Source organism: Chaetura pelagica, unplaced genomic scaffold (assembly GCF_000747805.2).
Source record: "Chaetura pelagica isolate M959 unplaced genomic scaffold, ChaPel_1.0 scaffold55, whole genome shotgun sequence".
NCBI lineage: Eukaryota > Metazoa > Chordata > Aves > Apodiformes > Apodidae > Chaetura > Chaetura pelagica.
Window position 1 is genome coordinate 1,307,591 of NW_009953571.1, and position 21,548 is coordinate 1,329,138.

Sequence of the window (21,548 nt, forward strand, 5' to 3'; positions counted from 1 at the left end):
TGTATGCCTCTACCGGCCACTCCTGTAAGTTGTGTAAGTTAAATTGGTGATTTTTTTTCAGAGCTTTGGTTAGGAATCATGCATAGCTCAGAAACAGGAGTTGAAAGAGCAATATTAAGAAGATTGTCGTGTGCTGTTGGAAGCAAACCCCAGTTTAGGTCAATTTTGAAAGGTGATTTTAATCTTCTGAATTATTTTCGTTTTTTATAGAAAACTCTTAAACTTTAGGCAAGTTAGTAAAATGTTACCAGTACTGCATTGGTTACCAGAGCTCTAAATTTCTTTCTAAAGTACCATATATTTTCTCACTGATCGCAGCAAGAAGATTGAGTCAGTCAGCTTTATGTGTTTTCATTGTGTGATATTGTTAAGGATCCTAAAACCTTTTTTTGTAAACCCAAATTATTCTTACTTTCTGGAAACAAGTTTCTGTCTAATTCTTAATAGTATTAAGTCTCCTGTGGGTTTCTCATAAACTTGTGTAAGGAAACAAAGATGGCACTGATTTTAGCTTACCCAGGTGGCATCATCTTTGCTGCAGAACTGCATACTAAAAGTGGTATTTGTGATTGGCAAGAAAGTTTTTGAAACATGGAACCAGCTATAAAAACAGTAAGGTGGTCCAGAAAAAGGGGGAAGATTACAATTTGTAGGCAGAAAAATGTGGGAGTTGGAGGTTATAGAGTTGTTGGTCTGAACCCAAAATGAATCTTGGGGAACTTTTTATAAAATGCGTATTACTCCAGAAGAGGAACTTATGCTGTCTTCTGTTCCATTTTACCATGAAGCAGGGGAGTAGAGGGCTTGACAACTCAAGCTTGCTATCTGATTATTATATATCATCAGCTATCCTCATACGCATCTTTCGTATGGGGCACAGTTTATCTTGAACCTCAGCAGACTTATCTAATTCTACTACACAGTGGAAAAAGGTTATGAGGAGGGTTGCCTGTGGCCAATTGTAGTAGCTGTCTTGATAAGCAATAGCTTGTTAGGTCTCCAGTAACTTAAAAAAATTTAATTATATTATTGTATCAAGGGTAGCTTAAAGCCTGAAGGTCTTAATGGAAGAACTTCCATGCCCAGAGCTGTAGGTGTTTCTTCTAATAACTTTTATATCTCTGCTGAAGGTACACATTTTAGCAAAGGGGTTGCTACAGTCAGTTACTTCAGAAGCATTGTTTAGCTAAACATTCAATTTCTTTTTACAAATAATGAGAGGATGAAGTTGTGTTTTTCTATTCTTCTGTCCACCCTAGAATTTGAAAGGTCTAGAACAGTTGAGTCTCACAAAAACTCCATGAGGTGAATCTTACACATACTGCTCAAAGGCTTAAGTAGAAACAAGCAACTGAATGAGTGTCAAGCATTCATCTGTAAATAAGTAACAGAACCAGGATTAAAAGTAAGATTCCCAAGCTTCCAGGCCAGTGCTGCTGAAGCAGTTAGGTCTCATGTTTTTCTTCAGCCGGACTTCCCTGACCCATCTGGTCAGGGAATAAAAACCAGACCATCAAGAGCCATCAAGAAGGGAAAGCATTTACGTAGAGTCACCTCAGCCAGTGTGAAAATGGTTGTATTTCAAAACCTCGTAAACCTTTTCAAGGCATTTTGGAAATGTTGAACTCCTGCAGTGGAGCAAAATCTTACAACATCATGGCGCCCGACCTAAAAGCCGAGAGAAGTCGTGGTTTATGGGCAGTTAACTTTTACTACTCTCTTGCGAATCTTTTTTCCTCTTTTGCTACCTTTACTAACTCCCACCAAATCATGGGCTGTGATAAGAGGCTAGAAGGTTCCTTTTCTTCCTGATCTAAGTGTTACAGCCTGTATTCTTTCTCTTGCCTCATGCTCAGCATTTTTATTTTCACAAAGTAATCAAAAGATTAGTAGATCTCTCCTGCACTCTACACCAGAGCACCATTAGTGGCATTAACACTAGAACTTATAAACATCGTATGAATGGACTTTGTAACCTGATGCTATGCTGGCTTGTAAAGAGCTTATAAAGAGATACTAGGCCCCAAGTGTGTTTGTTTCTAAGGAAAATAACACCTTACCTAAATAAATGTTACTTTGTGTGAGTAGGTTACCCTATAACTGTGTGCTGCTGCCTGTTGTCTTCTATGAAAATAACTGCAAATTCTCCCATCCAAAGCTCTTGCCTGGATCAGTATGTGATGAATATTGTCAGCTTAGGTTTTTTGTAGTCCATCTGAAACTGAAAACCAGTGAAATTGAAATTTGAATTTGAATGTTTGCTTACTTGCTTGAAGAAATGCAAAATTTTCCATAGCTTCAAGGAAGAAAACGACACAGAGTTTCTAAACCTTTTCTTCTGTCTTACAGATATTGATAGTGATCCTCAAAATGTGCATATGTATTTGTGGAGATAAAATAATATTTCTACATTAAATTAAGCAATTTTAGCCATTACAAAAAGTGCTGGGTTTTCATGGCTAATCTAGTGAGGATGCAGCAGTTGAAACGGGGATGTGGAGGAAGGAAGAAAAATAACTTGGAGCTGCTGACTGGCATGACCATGTTTGTGACCTTGTTCTGCAGACCTCACCCCTTGGAAAGGGGGAGAGTCTAATCTCAGATTCCTTCTGTCTTCGGCTTCCATGGTTAGTTGTCCTGGCTTTGTAAAATTTCCTGCAGAAATTGAATTCAGGCAAATTAATTCTGTGGGAAATTACAAGAGATTCCAGACACTTCCAACACATTGAGCAACCCAGTAGTATAATGTATTTCATATTCAGTCAGATAATTTGGTTATCTATATTTGACTCTTCCACATGTTGGTTAAAGTGTTGCATTTATCCTAGACTTTCTGTTTATCTAGAAATTTAAAAGGGAAGCTGTGTTTGTTAAATACTTGTTTGTAATTCCAGAAGAAGATCCCATAGGTTAACATATGTTCATTTGTTATTTTGACAGTTGTACAAAGTAAATTTGATCTCTATACAATTTAGATTGGTTGCAACCTAAACATGATTTAGGTGTGTACAAGGTTAGCATTCACTACAAATCTGTGATCCACATAGTGTGTTTCCTAAGAAACTTCTGAAACCTCATCAAGCAGACTACTAGAGTACTAGAAGTTAATTTCAGTTCTAGTTGAAAGGAATGGTAGCTTGACCATATAATAGTTGTAGACTGTATAATCAGTGTGGAAGACAAGATCTGTAGTTATGGATCATTTATTTCAAGATCCTTAAAAGGCTTTCAGGGAGCTCTAAGTCATATGATACAATTACTATACCTTACAAACTCTAACCAGTGTATTAAAGCTGCTCTCAAGTATATAACCATTAATCTTCTGAATTTGTAGATACAGAAAAGATAAATGGACAGCTCATAAAAACTATGAAAGAATACTAAAATGCTGGCATAGGAGTCAGGAGCAGATCTCTCTCTCTCTCTCTCTCTCTTCTTTTTCTTGTTGTTGCTGTTTTTCTCTCCTGAATCCCAAAGGTGTACATAGTGGTTTTTTATCCTTCTTAGGTCTTAGTTATATTCCAACATAAGCTTTTCAACCACACCAAGTAGAAAATACATTTCAAATGGAATTGATGTACATCCCCCCAGTAGAAAACTTTCCAGAATGTTTAGTAACTTCACATGCTGAGCAGCAGACACTAGCAAGCCATGTTAATCAGTTCTGCTTTATAAAAGCAAACAAGGTGGAGAGGAAGTAATGAGACCCTGAAACATCTGTTTGGAGACTTCAAATCCCCTTGGAAGGTTTTGAGTTCTGCCTTAAAGAAACACAACTCCAAAAAATTACAAGCAACTGTGGGAACATTTTCTAGCTCTTTACAAAAGAATAATTACATAAATATTAGTCTGTAAGAAGTAAATTCCTTCTGCCCTCTTTGCCAGTTTTGCTTCTGGTGTAGAGGTGTAATCTTGCCTGACATATCAAATATTCTTACAGCAAGTAAACTTGCTGTCTACATACATACATCAGGTCCATCCTAGTTTTGCTGAAGAAGAAGAGACCAGTTTTGATTGTTATGAAGCTAGATATTTATAGATATTACAGTATTAATAAATAATTCTAGAATTAGAACTGTACAGGACTACGTTCATTTAATGACAATATAATACACAGTCCTGTGTGCATTTCACAGAATTAATAGCTCCTTGATTACCTTATAAAGTTATATGTTAAAAGGCTGCATAAAATAATTTCTCCTTCCTACTTAGTGATGCTTTTAGCAGTGCTTCTAAACTATTATCTGATGTGAAAGTGAAATTTTAAATATGTGTTCTTACTCCTGTTTAGTCAGGATAGTTTAATAGGGAAGTTCATTGTTCTGGTCAATTTTAATTCTTAGTCTGCTTCTGGTTTCCTTTTTAAAGCAGTTGCTACTGACCTCTGGATAATATCTTTTTAAGAAAGGAGGCATGGAAAAAGGGATATTTAAGTCTTTGCTTCTCATGTGGTGTTTGCTTTATTTGGTGTCTTTTTGGTATTTCAAGGAGACAGACATTATTTATTCTTACCTGTTTATAGAATTATTTTTCCTATGTTCTTGGTAATAGGCGTTATCCAGCTAAGTCCTACCAGGGAGACAAACAAGGAGAGGGAAGTGATTCCGTTCTGAAGTGAAATACCTTTGCACTCTTTCTGGATGACAAGCTTCAGAGAAGTGTAATTTTTCTAAATACTCATCAATCTCCTTAATAAAATTTTGAAGTACTCTAAAGTAGTAAGGCTTATGGCTGTTAATGTTTTCTCACAATAAAAGTAGCTCTCCAGAGAGCACTTGTCTTTTTCCTAGTTTGCCTTTTTAGTTGGTTTTTCATCCTAAGCATTTAACAGAACTGTTCTGAAGAAACTATTTTACAAACTACCCACTGAGCCAAGTTTTAGGGCCAGTGTTTCAGCAACAGGTCTTGAGTTCTTAATCCCATAGCTGACACTCAGAGTAAAGTACAGGGTAGCATACACATAAATATGTGCAAGTTTGCATGTGAATTTCCATTTTCTCTAGGTGTACTCTTTCCTGTACACTGGTAATTAGCCTAGGAATGCTCCAGCATGAACTGTATAGGTAGGGATCACTCGTCTATTAAAATGTAATGAGCTGCAGAGTGTGACACACTGGCAATTTGTTAACAGCTAAGTGAGAGGTGTTTTTGATTCATCTTATAGTCTATGCCACCAAAAGCTTGGTATTCCTTCAGTAGCTTAATATTCTAAATAATATTATTTAATATTCTTATAGCTGACCATCCTGTCTGTAGAGCCTTTTTACTGTTAAAGGAATCCATAGCAAGAATAGAATAGCACCCAAATTTGTATGTATTCTTTAGTTGTGTTCTGGTTCTGAAAACTTATTAACATTCCAGTTATTGAAAAAATGTCTTTTGTTTAGTTGTTCTGCAACCTAGATGCAAACACATACTCTTATAGTTGATACTGAACTATAGGAAACCTGCAAATTAAGTTACCTTCTGAACACTTCAAGGTGCTGGAGAAGAAAAATTGAGTTGAAAAAATTCACGTTTCTTGGGCCAAAACACTTGAACTATATGTATTGGCAAAGCATATTTTCCTCCTGGTTGCATGGGGTCCTACAGGATCATCTGATGGTTATTGGCTTTTGGGAAGTGTGTGTACGTCTGTAACAGAGAATAAAATAAGTCAACATTTTCATTTCCAAAACCTTGATTGTCTTCCAGCATTTGTCTTACAGAGAACAACTGGGACAAGATTAAAACTTGCCATACCGGACCTTAGCTTTAAAACAACTCATCTGTGAAAGTCAGCTCATCTGTGTATAAGAAAATCAAATGCTTCCTCTCAGCAGTTTTATACTGCTGGTGGTGTAAATTAGCCTAGATTAATGATTGTAACAAATTGGCATATGCATGTACTTTCATGTAAAAGCATTAATAGTTATTTGTATAAATAATATATTTGTTTTTTGGAAGGCTTGGGAAGGTATTTGTTTTGTGGGGTTAATGGGCACTGAAATTCACTAGCTGAACAGCTGTCCCTAATGTTGACGTTAAAAGGTGAATTTTTAGTTCCACCTTTTAGGCTGCCTGCTTTTCTTTGGCTATGTAGCTGCACTGTGGATTTCTCTCTGCGTTGGAAAAACTGACTATAACAGCAATTTCTTCTTTTCTATGGTCGAGCTGTTTTTGATATTCTTCAAGAGGAAAACATGGGAAAAGTGTGAAAGTAACCTCTTCCTTCCAGTATTCACATTCTGTTTAGTCACTTGCAAAGTAATGCTGCTGCTTCCTTTTATTGGCTGTAAATTCTGTTTTTCTGGGAGGTGGGGCTGAGTTTGAAGCCTTCAGGCTCTATGGAAATATTCTAGCTACAATAAGAATGCCTCCTAATTTAATTTTCACCTGACTTGTAGACTGCATGGAACAGATTGTGCATGGTGAGCCAAAATTGTTTCTTAAGCAGTGGATCAGTGCATTGTGAAAGTGAGCTTCATTCTCTTTACAGGCAAGGTGGTTTTGGGAAGCATATTTTCGATCGATGAAAGCAATTGCTCTTGCCACTCTTCAGATTATCAATGACAGAATTTACCCATATGCTGCCATTTCTTATGAAGAATGGAATGATCCCCCAGCTGTGGTAAGTAAATTTGTTTGATCATAAAACAAATTGTGCATTTGTTTTTTCTCATTTAAAAGGTATATGCAATGAAACTTGGGAATAATTCTGTGTACATGTGTTCAAGTGTGTGTGTGTTGTGTTGGTAACCTGCACAGATGAAGCTAATATATTTTATGACAACTGGCAGAATAGCTAGCAGTTCATTTTATGTCCTGGCGGTGAAATGTGAACTTTTAACTTTTGCTGTTGCACACACTAAATGGCTAGTTTGTTTATATATTTATTTTTCATGCACACACACACACACACTACTCTATTTCTGTTGAACTTAGTGTGAGTTTAATGGTCTTTAAAATTAATGACAGTGGAAGTAGTTGGTGGAAATACTGAAGGTCTTAAAGAACCTGCAAGGCTCTTTCATGTAATTCTAATGAAATAGCTATTCCTATGCTTTTTCTGATTGTATTTCTATGGAATTTGTGTTATACAGAAACAGATGATAAAAGTTTTACTGTGTTTTTTCTTTCTCAAAAAAAATTCACTGATTGAACCCACCTCTTTTAAGAAGAAACACTAGAGTATTAATTAACCTTCTGCACCAAGCAGCTGGTTCTGATTTTTTACCATATAAAAGCCTGCAGATGATTTTCACTCATAATCAGTTAATTTTCTCTGTGTCAAAATATAAAACTTAGTTTTGTTTTACTAATAAAACCAAACTTGTTAACTGTCTCACTTTATGGTAGTTTAGAGACAGTGTCTCTGAAAGCTCAGTAGGAGTGCTCAGGAGGAAGTTTAACTTTACTCTTCAGGCTGATGTGTGAACCGTTGTTGACAGAGTTAGAAGCTCATTGCTGGGTTCCAGAAGATGTTTTTCCATTTCCTAGCCAAAGGCATTAGTAATCTTCTGTTGTCATTGCAAAGAGAGCAAATGTGGCACTTGTCAATGTATAAGAAATTAAGTTGCACAAGAAGTAAGTACATACTTCACAAGAAGGGGATCAGAACCTCTTAGCACCTTTGATGATGCTAGCAAAACAAATACATAGTAAAATAAAGAAAATGGCTTTGGAATTACTCAGTGTTTAAAGGGGACACAAAAACATCTTCTCCTGGGTTTTTTCCTATACTGGAAACCTATCCATTTCAGGGGAAGCTAATCTTACTCTGAGAAACAGGTAGGCTCCTTTTTAATATATACTTGGAAAAAAAAATATATTTGTCCTAGAGGTTTTTCAGCAGAGGGGTTATCACCACAGACATGGCAACATACAGAACTCTGAAAATCTGGAGGGATAGTTAAGAGCAATAGCATGCCAAGGCAGTGCAAGCTGTAGGGAGGAATATTGTATTGATGTGCAAGTGCAAAGAAAAGTTAGAAGGCTGACTGCAGTTAGACTGGAATTGGTCCAGAATGTTGGAGTTAACACCTCATATCATGCCTCTCATGCCACGAATAGTCAATTCCTTGGTGGTTTTATGTCTCAGTTGAAAGAATTTTATGTTTATCTTAGTCTATGAAAATTGCTTAATATGTGCATGAATTCATTTCTTACTTCAATGTGAAACTGAAATATCATTAGAAGTTCTTTTATGGGTTGTGTGAGCTCCATGTTAGCCAGCAACACAGTGTTTGTGACCCTTTCTCAGAGGGTCAATTAAAGAAAACAGAATTCAGATTGGGAATTCTTCAAGAGCAGTTAAATTTGTAGAACAGCAGAACACAATCCTGTGATATCATTAGCTGGGGATTTTGATAGTAACTCTGAGTACGTATGAAAAGATCTTTCTATGAGGCCTTTTCTTTTTTTAAGACAGCTAATACTGTTAGATTTTTACCCTTGTTCTTTCGTTTGAAGCAGGTAACTGGAGCCTTCTCTGGTTTATCTTTGAGATTTTTTTCTGTGAATATATTTTATCACTTTGAGGTGAGAGCATATTATACTTCTGTTCTATAGAGGTGCATATTTTTCAGGACTCAGCTGATTGCTAACTTCAGACCATTTAGAAGGTGATGATCACAGACTCATAGAATAGTTAAGGTTGGAAGGGACCTTAAAGATCATCAGGTTCCAACCTCCCTGCATGAGCAGGGACACCTCACACTAGAACAGGTTGCTCCAAGCCCCATTCAACCTGGCCTTGAACACTGCCAGGGAGGGGACATCAACAACCTGCCAAGGCAACCTATTCCAGCACCTTACTACCGTCATGATGAATAATTCTTCCTCATGTCTAACCTGAATCTCCCTTCTTCCAGTTTAAAACTATTACTCCTTGTCCTATCACTGTACTCTCTGGTGAAATTCCCTCCCCAGCTTTCCTGTAGCCCCTTCAGGTACTGGAAGGTCTTCTTGGAGCCTTCTCTTCTCCAGGCTGAACAGCCCCGATTCCCTCATCCTGTCTTCATAGCAGAGGTGCTCCAGCCCTCTGATCACCTTCATGGCCTTTCTCTGGACCCTCTCCAACACCTACATGTCTTTCCTGTGCTGAGAGCACCAGAGCTGTACGCAGTATTCCAAGTGGGGTCTCACCAGAGCAGAGCAGAGGGGCAGAATCACCTCCCTGGCCCTGCTGGCTACACTTCTTTTGATGCAGCGTATTATATTGCAGTTGGTTCTCTGGATATTGTGCATCAAGGTTAAAAGAAAAACAAATGTATTTTTACACATAAGCATTTTTTTTAGCTTGAGATATTAATGAGTAAAATTTTCTCTATGCCTTATTTCTGTTTTGTTTCTGAAAGTACTTCTAGTCATACAACTGCTGGAGAAGAGAGGCTCTTGAAGAGAAGTCATTACATTTAAAAAACATAAAAACCTCTGTTTGAAAATATTGTCTTATAGTTTGTACACTGATCATGACTGTCAGGAAGAGGACGAAATACAGGTGCTTTGGAGTCATCATTTGCTAGGATCTATGGCTGGTATGACCTGGGCTGTGATTTCCTACAACACAACTTCATTTTGCTCGCTTGTTTTGTCAGACTGTATGGGGTATTAACCAGGAATGAGGTTTATTGGTTTGAGCAGAGCTGGAGTGTTGGAAATCAGAAATAATTTCTACTCTCCTGATTTATACTTGATTGTGCTAAGATCTCTGGAGATCAGCCATATTAACTTATGCTTTTATCATTGAAACTTACAGAACATTTTGCCCTCAACAGTTTCTGGTTCAGCTACCTGTCTTTCATCACAAAAGGGAACAGTTCCTGTGCTCATAGCCTAGTCTACAATGTTGAGAGAAATTGTTATATATTTTGAATTCTACACGCACAGTTTAAGTCCATGAGAACTGGACTAGCATAGATAGCACGTATAAACTCAAACATCTTGAGCAGCAAAAAGAGCCTCTGCTAGTGGAGCTGCTGAAATTAATAGCAGTCTGGACAAAACTTATGCATCTCGGGTATTGCTGTCTTGTCTGTTTTCTACTGTAATGTTGTCATTCTCGTTTTCTTTGAAGCTTCCTTGAACTATCCCCCTCTCAAATGGTTCCATATGGAGTCTGAAACACTGGCAGAAGCTCCCAGAGGCAAGTCAATAAGCAGCTCAGCTGCACAGCTACTGATCCAGCAGACTTGATGCTGCATCCTTATGCTTTCATTTTCTCTGCATCACAAACCAGCACCCAGGTAGTAGCAAAGTTCTAGAATTGGAGGGGCAAGAAATGGAAATGTCATAGACCTATGTGATAAGAGAGTGAAATCTGAAATTTTGTCTTGCTTCTGAGGAACAATTAAAGAAGTAAAGGAAAAAAAGCAAACCAAAACTTTGCTGGTGTCTGCTTATCCCATGCCTTGTATAGTTTCCCTCTCAACATTTATATCTAATTTTTTTGCTTTGAAAGCCTGTTAATCTCTAGAAACATATTTCTCCACTGTAGTTGGTACATAAATGTCCTTAATTTGTATGGAAGTTTTCTTCAACTTCTGTGCCTCTGTGCCTTTTTTCCCTTCTCTTTGTGAGATGTCTATCTGAATATACAGACATTTTGTAAGTATTTTCCTCACTAAATATCAACATACTTGTAAGTCTTTTAGCACAGATGGACTCATTAAGGCATAGGATTAGAATATGAAAGTACTATGCAATGGGAATAGAAGAGTTATCTCTCTGTTTATTTAATCTTTCTTTCTCACTGAACAGATTTTAGGTAAGGAATTAATTTGCAAAAGAAGGCATTGTGTGCCAGTTCCTTTTTGACTTTCTAACATTCCCCACTTTCCAAAAATAAATCCTTTGAATTAATACCTGGAATACTGGATGACTTGGTGTGCTCTAATAGTAAAAGAATGAAGAGCTAATGTTCTTGAGTGCAGGAATTCTTTTCATCATGGTTTCCTAGGGAAGTAAGGGTATAATTGCATACAATGTGCATGGAATCATAGAGTCATCAAGGTTAGAATAGACTTTTAAGATCATCAAGTCCAACCATCTGCCCTACAACCCCTAACCTCTAAAACCATCTCCTGAAATAACCTCATCTACCCAGTTTTTTAACACCTCCAGGGATGGTGCCTCTTCTTCCCTGGGCAGCCTGTTCCAATGCCTCACCACTCTTTCTGTGAATATATTTTTCCAAATATCCAATCTGAACACTGATTTTTCTTCTGATTTCTGTTACGGCCCAGTTTCAGTCAAACTTGAGAGGTGGCAATGTTGAAGATAAAAAAATTCCATAAAAGTAGCTGTGTAGAAGGTAAGCACCCCCAGAACAGCATGTCTTTGGAAGGGCAAATTTGCAGCTGAAGCTAACAGTAGTAGAATAACTGCTTGCAGTTACCCCTTGTGAATGAATGATTCTGCTTTGAGAAAGTTTTTATTTGGGACTGGCACATCTTAGGCCAAAGAAATTCAGGTGTAGAATGACCAAGTGATAAAGTGAGAAATGAAATTCAGTATACAGAGGAAGGGGTAGATAGGGAATTTAAAACAGCCCTGTCCTAGGCAGTGAGGGCCTCTCAGCTACCTGCAGTCACTTGGAAAAAAGTTCCTACAGCTGTAATAAATAGTAATAAATGTGAAAATACCAATTCCATCATCAATTATGGTTAAGAAAAGTAATATAAAGAATTTTTAGAAAAGAGGTAGTTAACAAAATGGAAAATACTATGCCTCTGCATGAATCTCTTATATGGCTGCACTCTGAATAGTTACATAGTTCAGTTCATAGTTACAGTTCTCTCATCTGAAAGACAACAAATAGAGCAAGAGTGATCAAAGGTTTAATAAGAAGAGCGATTAAAGAGCCTAACACTCTTAATCTTGAAAATGAGTTCATTAGGATGAGGGGGAAAATATAATACACAACTATAAAATAAAGTGACAAAGAAAGTGAATGGATATGACTGTACGTTGTTCAATACAGTTTCACTTGATGTTTCTTAGATCTTATTGGTAATCTGGTCTAAAAAGAAAAAAAAGGTGAGGATGTTTTCCCAGAACTTAAAGCTCATCTGTGAGGCTCACTGCTTCAGCATTTTTTGTGAGTGGAGGGGTTTTATTGGCATAAAGGGTGAATGAAGAAATCCAAAGAAGAGAAGTAGGTCAGAGAGTAATACAAATATATACCCTCTGGCTTAGAATGTCCTGAATTGCAAACTTCTGGAAGCAGGAGAGTATTTTGGGAAGTGGTGGCTTATGCTTGCTGTGTCTGTGGGGGGGGGTTCCTTCGTGACCTGCTGTGCACCAGCATCAGATGATACAGGTGCAGAAGGGCATTTGGTCAGAGCTGGTGTGGTTGCAGTAATGCAATTTCAGGACTGGGGTTTCCTGGAGGCCTTGGTATTATGATGCGTCATAGAATAACATTGTCAGATTATTAGTGGGTTTTTTATGTGTATCTTAATTTCACTGGCTGCCAAACACTTCAGTGAGAGAATATTGAATGTGATGTATAGTTTCTTCCTTTGTATGAACAGATAATTGACTTTCCTGAAGCTCCACAAGATGCTATCTCAAATAGTGGCCATGCAGAATTACTGTTTTTTATTAATTAAAGTTTTAGATAATCGCAACCGCTTGTCTTTTCAGCCTGTGTGGACAATTAAAAGTTATAAAGGGATGTAAATTCAGTGTAAAGACTATGGATAGAAAATGTAGTTTGCAATGTTTGTTCCCACAGCCAGAACAGCTCAACAAACTATCCTCATTTTTCTCATGTGTGTCCTATGTGCCTCAGCCCTGACCTGAAGAAAAGTTCAGACTCCAGGTCAAACAGATCTGAAGACACATGCATAAATCAATGACTTGTTTTAGTGCCACGTTAAAACAACATGAGTGGCTGGCTTTTCTGACCCCTCCTCCCTTTCATTTAATGTGCTTCTTTGGCTCTTCTTTAAAGAGGGCTCTGTAGAGTAATTTCAACTCTTATCAGCTTGCTGACAGCTATATGAGCCTTTCTGCTGGCTCCAGGCAATCACTGCCAGTGTGTGAAACATCCCATTCTTACAGTGAAATGTCCTGGATAGAGTTAAAACTAATGGGTGGTGGAGTTTTCCTGTGGGTGGTGCAGCTCACAAAAAAAAAAAAAAAAAAAAATAGTTCTTGTTAACCAGTTAAACAAAACTTCATTTCAATATCTGGACTCTGGAAGCTCTTTGAGCATAGTTAGATTTTTACAAGTCCTTTTAATGAAAATATTCCACTTCCAGCTGCAGTTCTTTCCCTGACAGGGGACAGCTTCTGTCTTGGGGTTCTTTAGATTCATCATTATCAAATTTAAATTAACTTTCATCTGTACCATTTGTAGCATTTTAAGGAGTGTGACTAGAGAGGCTAACCTTGCTTTAATCCTCCCAGAGTGCTTCAGTGAAGCTCTGGGTCCTCCATAAATGTCAGGCCTGGACAATTTGCCATCTTATCAGATGCAGTGAAGTTAGTTCCAGCCCTCTTACTCCTCCCCCAGAGGAAAGATTTGTTGCTGCAAACAGCAAAGTAAAGACAAAACTTTTTCCTGGCTTACTGGCAGGATCACCAGGGGAGTTGTAGAATCCTTGGCATTTATATATGAGACTTTCATTGCTCCCCCATTCCCCTCTTCGTTTGTTGCGGAGTCCTTATTCTAGAATATTTTTTTTTCCTGTTGTCTGTCCTGGCCTGCTGCTTTCCAGCTTGTTAACCAGTTAAACAAAACTTCATTTCAATATCTGGACTCTGGAAGCTCTTTGAGCATAGTTAGATTTTTACAAGTCCTTTTAATGAAAATATTCCACTTCCAGCTGCAGTTCTTTCCCTGACAGGGGACAGCTTCTGTCTTGGGGTTCTTTAGATTCATCATTATCAAATTTAAATTAACTTTCATCTGTACCATTTGTAGCATTTTAAGGAGTGTGACTAGAGAGGCTAACCTTGCTTTAATCCTCCCAGAGTGCTTCAGTGAAGCTCTGGGTCCTCCATAAATGTCAGGCCTGGACAATTTGCCATCTTATCAGATGCAGTGAAGTTAGTTCCAGCCCTCTTACTCCTCCCCCAGAGGAAAGATTTGTTGCTGCAAACAGCAAAGTAAAGACAAAACTTTTTCCTGGCTTACTGCCAGGATCACCAGGGGAGTTGTAGAATCCTTGGCATTTATATATGAGACTTTCATTGCTCCCCCATTCCCCTCTTCGTTTGTTGCGGAGTCCTTATTCTAGAATATTTTTTTTTCCTGTTGTCTGTCCTGGCCTGCTGCTTTCCAGAATGAAGAAAACTGTTTTCATGCATGTTGTACTACAGAGTGGTCTTTGTGGCATACCTGAGAAAAGAGCTGAAAAATTTGAGAACAATCAGCACCTCAGTGAATAGATTTTATAGGATGCAGTTGTACTGCTGTTGTATCTAGGTTTGCAGTCTCTAAGCAGCAGGTTAAAACTCCAACTGTAAGAGGGAAATGATGCTGTTTTAAGACAATATTACTTTTAAGATTACATTTTAAGAGTCTGTATGTTGTTGCAAAGTGGACTTTTGGTGCTTACCCTTTGCAGGTTGCTATACACAGTTTGGAGAGACAACAGATAAACCCAGATGATCAAAAAATTACAAAGGCATGTACTTCTTTTAGAAAGAATATTTGAAAATATTCTTTCATGCAGATTAAGCAGTTAGCTCTGCCAGTGTTTCACCCATTCTTTGTTACTCTGCAGTACTCCTGCTGCTGCTTAGTCTGTTCCACACCACATTTCTTCATCAAATTCACTTGCTCCACTTGCCCTTCATTACTGAAGGTGTTACAACTTTAGCATTTACCTGTATAGTACAAATACACTGTATTGCTGTAATAATTCACATGTAAGTGTATTAAATAGTAGTAGATACACCTTGGTCTTGTATCCATTTTACTGATGACTGGATAGAGGCAAAAATAACTTGTACAAAGCCAAATCATAATATTCATAATGGAATTTAGAAATCCTGGATCCTTTTTTAATGACTAAATCAGTTATCTTACAACACAGTAAGAACATTTGGCCTTTAAATTACAAAGATTTTACATGTTCTATAAAAACAGTCTGCAGTCTGCCATCTTTAAATGACATTTTCTTTAATCTTTCTTTGTAAATTGTGCAGATATTTAACAGTTTCTTAGATGCCTGTATTTAGGAAAATTATGTATCTTTGTTAGAAATGCAAAAGTGAGCTCTGCGAGGAATGTACTGTAATGCCCTTGGGCTTGTAGATAGTGTAAATTATATCTAGGGGTCCTTTCTCCTCTGCTCTTTAGATATTAACATGGCAACTAGCTGTAGTTGTCTTTGAATATATAATCTATCCTGGTGGCTTAAATCTGTACAGATGTTCTGGAGAGGAGGATTATAGAGGTGTGCATATTCCAGGATCCAAATAGTAGAGTAGGGAATCATGGATAGAAGTTGTTAGATTACAGTTAAGCTTAAGAAATAGTTTCCTGCAACCAGACTCAGCTGGTAATGGACTTCTGGTCCCAGGGAAACGCAAAATACTTCATATTGGTTCCCCCACACAGCACAATGTACCAGAAAATACTTCCCAACACTGTAGCAAACAAAAGTAAAAATATCACACATTGAGGCATTGGGAAGAACTTTCCTGATCCTGAATCTGGTGTAAAACCAGAGCATGAGTGCAGCACTCGTGAACTAACTGTCTGAAATGCTTCAGTAAGCTAGCAGCACCAAGCTCAGGCTCTGCAATCTTCCTCTCACCACTTCCTTTGTTTCTATCTGTTACTATCTGTGCTGTGGTAGCTGGAGCTTCAGGGAATCTCCTGTGTTTAGCAGCCAGTGGTTCAGGGTATCTCCTGACACCTGAGTTCCATCTATTGCAAAGGCCATGCTATGTATGTGTTGAAAGACAGAGAAAACTACTCCTTATGTCAACTTTTTTTTGGGTAGCAAGGACTTCTGTAATAAGCTTTGATGTTTATCTTTGATATTATTTTTTTTTACAAAATTGGTTTCATGCAGTAAAGAATATTCCTCTTTAACATGCCATTTCAGATATTTGCCAAGAATAAATAACTCTTGCTGATGTGTACCAATTATTTTGTCAAGGTATAATTATTTTCAGTCCTGTTCCATTGCAGTGTGACCACCACATAGTATTTTCACAATCAGCAATTATTAATCACCATATCTATTTCATCAGACAGCCATACAGCCATGCACAGTTTGAGTCACGAAAGATGAGGTATTTTTACATAGCTTGTGCTAAAATAAATTATTTTTAAGATGTGGAGGAAAAAAGCAGCACCATGTCCTAGACTTGAGTTTTTTCCCATAGATACAGAAAAAAACCCGATGACTGTGAGTCCTTCAGCTTTTATCCTTGTAGGAGTCAGTAAAATATCTCTGTATTTGAGCAATGCTGGCAGTAATGTCTGTGGTTAAAGTTGTCCAGTGTTGAGAACTGTGTGTATAGGAATGTTTATGCTTATACAAAATAGAACTATACAGCTTACAGGAAACTGAGCAAACCGTTTCTTCATCAAAAGGGCAAGTTCTTCCTGGTACAGGACTTAAGCTCTGAAATTGAGGTGTAGGCTGATTTTTGACTGCTATAATATGGTGGTAACCCTACCTAGATTATTTTTTTTCTTGCTTCAAAAAGCTGTCCTTTCATGTGTATGATTGGCACTGGGCTTGCTTAGTGTTTGGCTTCTCTAATCAAGGGAATTTAAGCTTCTGTTCTCCTAGCATTAGTGTAGCAGTCATGGGAAATCTCAAACAAGAGAGATCTTGTTGCAGCAGTTGACACAAATAAAAGCAATTGTGCTTTTATTTATTTATTTTTTATGCTGGATGCTGATTAAAAGTTTCCAAGCATCCTTTAGCCATGTTTTAAAGCCAACCAGCACAGAGCAGGGCAGCTGCTGAGGAGGGGAGATGCTGGTGGACATAGGACAAGATCACAGTGGGAAGCATCAGTGTGTGTAACTCAGAAAGCTGGGAAAGGTGTAAACAGATCCCCAATTTATCTGTAGAGTGGGCTCTCCAAACACTGTTTTATTGGCCAGTGGCTCCTGCTTTACTAACCTTTAACCTCTGCAATACTCAGAGGTGCTGCCCACCAGCCAGCCTTGTCTTTGAACCCCCCTTGGATCCTGCCACCTCAAAGGCTTGCAGTCAGATTCCTGTGTTTTGCTTGGGACCTCACCTCTCAGCAGGATGCCTGCAGCAGGGAAAACTGATCTACCCTGAGAACATAGACATATTTGAAGGTAGTACCCCTGGGATTAGAAACCTATTGCTTTCAGTTTCAGGGGCTGTCCATCATTTGTCAGGAAATGTGGCTAAAATGTCCCCCCACCCTCTGACTTGTGGTCATATAGCAGTTGAATGTTCTCCGCAATTACATGCACATATTTGTTTTCAGTTGTTTTCTGGACTGCTGTTGAATCAATGATAGTGTAAGGAGCTCACTATCGGTCTGGTTTCATGTGGTTAACAGGGAGTGGGCAGAGAACAAACTTAACATTAAAAGGATGGTACAAATGCAAGTAATTTTGACTACTCCTCAGGTTGGGTGTGCCTGCCTCTTCACAGTAACAGCCCGGTGAAACTGGAGTAATTAGAGAGCCCTACAAACTCCTGGAAAATTGAGGGAAAGTGTGGGGGCTATTTTTTGTGTTTCTACATCATTTCCAGCAATGGTTATATAGATATGACTATCTGGAAGCCAGAGTATGATCCATACTACTCGCTTACAGCTGTGTTATTTCTTTGGTGTCAATACGTGTCATTTGCCTGTAAATAGGAAGACAGAACTGAAAGCCCTTTTGGAAGGGAAATGTATTTTGCCAGTGGATTTGAAGGGTGCCAGGGCAGTAAGTCAGGTTTACTGGCTGGCACAATGTTGCCTACTGCAACAGAGCTGTGAAGTTGTCATGCTCATTAATCAAAGACACAAGTTTGAGGTGCAGAAATATATGGAGGGAGGGGAGAATGCCAGTGCTAAATGGTATTTTAATCTATTCAAGTCTTAATGTGTTTTTTTTAATTATTTTTAAAACTAAGGTACTATATGACTGGAATATGAAATAGTATAAGTCTGTGTTTTAGGGGTCAAAATAATGCAAGATTTCAAAGCCATATAAAATGTTACCACTTAGTGTGAGAGAATGAGAACTATTCTGTTAAAATTAGCTGCTTCTGTTTCATGTATTTGGGACAGATTTTAAGCAAGAGGGCTCGTGCTCGTAACAGATGGAAACATTAAAAAGGCAAACAACAAAAACAAACCCAAAAACTGAAAAACCCCACAAATTATCTGGAAGTATGGAAACCAGATTAAAAATGTTAACTTTAACAGATATGTTTCAAAGAACCATTCTTGTTTCTGCGTAGTACGTACTGTTGTATATATGGTTTACTATAATTTACACAAGTGATTCTTTTCAAAGTGCCAAAGAGGAGAATCTAAAGCAGGCTGCAGAGCAAGAAGCTTAAGATTAATATCTGAGCTTGCACTAACATTTCCTTTACCCTTAGCTCTCATGAGTCAGCATTTGTGAAGTAGTTTACAGCAATAAAACTGCGAGCCAGTAGAAGCGAGTTACTCCCAAGTGGCTGGTATCTGAAGAGTAAGACTAGCATTTTGAACTCTGACCTCTGTCCCCTATGAATCAGCAGCTTCAAAAAGAAAAAAAAAAAAAGAAATTTGGATAGTGGCAAAATTTAGTTTTCACACTCTGTTGCATCTGAAGTAGACAAAGGTGCTTGTTGAAATTAAGGTGTATGCCTCTACCGGCCACTCCTGTAAGTTGTGTAAGTTAAATTGGTGATTTTTTTTCAGAGCTTTGGTTAGGAATCATGCATAGCTCAGAAACAGGAGTTGAAAGAGCAATATTAAGAAGATTCTCGTGTGCTGTTGGAAGCAAACCCCAGTTTAGGTCAATTTTGAAAGGTGATTTTAATCTTCTGAATTATTTTCGTTTTTTATAGAAAACTCTTAAACTTTAGGCAAGTTAGTAAAATGTTACCAGTACTGCATTGGTTACCAGAGCTCTAAATTTCTTTCTAAAGTACCATATATTTTCTCACTGATCGCAGCAAGAAGATTGAGTCAGTCAGCTTTATGTGTTTTCATTGTGTGATATTGTTAAGGATCCTAAAACCTTTTTTTGTAAACCCAAATTATTCTTACTTTCTGGAAACAAGTTTCTGTCTAATTCTTAATAGTATTAAGTCTCCTGTGGGTTTCTCATAAACTTGTGTAAGGAAACAAAGATGGCACTGATTTTAGCTTACCCAGGTGGCATCATCTTTGCTGCAGAACTGCATACTAAAAGTGGTATTTGTGATTGGCAAGAAAGTTTTTGAAACATGGAACCAGCTATAAAAACAGTAAGGTGGTCCAGAAAAAGGGGGAAGATTACAATTTGTAGGCAGAAAAATGTGGGAGTTGGAGGTTATAGAGTTGTTGGTCTGAACCCAAAATGAATCTTGGGGAACTTTTTATAAAATGCGTATTACTCCAGAAGAGGAACTTATGCTGTCTTCTGTTCCATTTTACCATGAAGCAGGGGAGTAGAGGGCTTGACAACTCAAGCTTGCTATCTGATTATTATATATCATCAGCTATCCTCATACGCATCTTTCGTATGGGGCACAGTTTATCTTGAACCTCAGCAGACTTATCTAATTCTACTACACAGTGGAAAAAGGTTATGAGGAGGGTTGCCTGTGGCCAATTGTAGTAGCTGTCTTGATAAGCAATAGCTTGTTAGGTCTCCAGTAACTTAAAAAAATTTAATTATATTATTGTATCAAGGGTAGCTTAAAGCCTGAAGGTCTTAATGGAAGAACTTCCATGCCCAGAGCTGTAGGTGTTTCTTCTAATAACTTTTATATCTCTGCTGAAGGTACACATTTTAGCAAAGGGGTTGCTACAGTCAGTTACTTCAGAAGCATTGTTTAGCTAAACATTCAATTTCTTTTTACAAATAATGAGAGGATGAAGTTGTGTTTTTCTGTTCTTCTGTCCACCCTAGAATTTGAAAGGTCTAGAACAGTTGAGTCTCACAAAAACTCCATGAGGTGAATCTTACACATACTGCTCAAAGGCTTAAGTAGAAACAAGCAACTGAATGAGTGTCAAGCATTCATCTGTAAATAAGTAACAGAACCAGGATTAAAAGTAAGATTCCCAAGCTTCCAGGCCAGTGCTGCTGAAGCAGTTAGGTCTCATGTTTTTCTTCAGCCGGACTTCCCTGACCCATCTGGTCAGGGAATAAAAACCAGACCATCAAGAGCCATCAAGAAGGGAAAGCATTTACGTAGAGTCACCTCAGCCAGTGTGAAAATGGTTGTATTTCAAAACCTCGTAAACCTTTTCAAGGCATTTTGGAAATGTTGAACTCCTGCAGTGGAGCAAAATCTTACAACATCATGGCGCCCGACCTAAAAGCCGAGAGAAGTCGTGGTTTATGGGCAGTTAACTTTTACTACTCTCTTGCGAATCTTTTTTCCTCTTTTGCTACCTTTACTAACTCCCACCAAATCATGGGCTGTGATAAGAGGCTAGAAGGTTCCTTTTCTTCCTGATCTAAGTGTTACAGCCTGTATTCTTTCTCTTGCCTCATGCTCAGCATTTTTATTTTCACAAAGTAATCAAAAGATTAGTAGATCTCTCCTGCACTCTACACCAGAGCACCATTAGTGGCATTAACACTAGAACTTATAAACATCGTATGAATGGACTTTGTAACCTGATGCTATGCTGGCTTGTAAAGAGCTTATAAAGAGATACTAGGCCCCAAGTGTGTTTGTTTCTAAGGAAAATAACACCTTACCTAAATAAATGTTACTTTGTGTGAGTAGGTTACCCTATAACTGTGTGCTGCTGCCTGTTGTCTTCTATGAAAATAACTGCAAATTCTCCCATCCAAAGCTCTTGCCTGGATCAGTATGTGATGAATATTGTCAGCTTAGGTTTTTTGTAGTCCATCTGAAACTGAAAACCAGTGAAATTGAAATTTGAATTTGAATGTTTGCTTACTTGCTTGAAGAAATGCAAAATTTTCCATAGCTTCAAGGAAGAAAACGACACAGAGTTTCTAAACCTTTTCTTCTGTCTTACAGATATTGATAGTGATCCTCAAAATGTGCATATGTATTTGTGGAGATAAAATAATATTTCTACATTAAATTAAGCAATTTTAGCCATTACAAAAAGTGCTGGGTTTTCATGGCTAATCTAGTGAGGATGCAGCAGTTGAAACGGGGATGTGGAGGAAGGAAGAAAAATAACTTGGAGCTGCTGACTGGCATGACCATGTTTGTGACCTTGTTCTGCAGACCTCACCCCTTGGAAAGGGGGAGAGTCTAATCTCAGATTCCTTCTGTCTTCGGCTTCCATGGTTAGTTGTCCTGGCTTTGTAAAATTTCCTGCAGAAATTGAATTCAGGCAAATTAATTCTGTGGGAAATTACAAGAGATTCCAGACACTTCCAACACATTGAGCAACCCAGTAGTATAAAGTATTTCATATTCAGTCAG

At 38.0% G+C, this 21,548-nt stretch overlaps 1 protein-coding gene across 1 annotated transcript in view; it reads left to right on the forward strand.

Moving 5' to 3' along the window:
• The window catches only part of EXT2 (exostosin glycosyltransferase 2), a 91,705-nt gene that overhangs the window by 26,055 nt on the left and 44,102 nt on the right, over window positions 1-21,548 (forward strand). Inside the window, exon 7 of the mRNA XM_009999500.1 lies at window positions 6,479-6,610. Within this exon, the coding sequence (XP_009997802.1) occupies window positions 6,479-6,610 (132 nt within the window). The remainder of the gene's footprint in view (window positions 1-6,478; window positions 6,611-21,548) is intronic.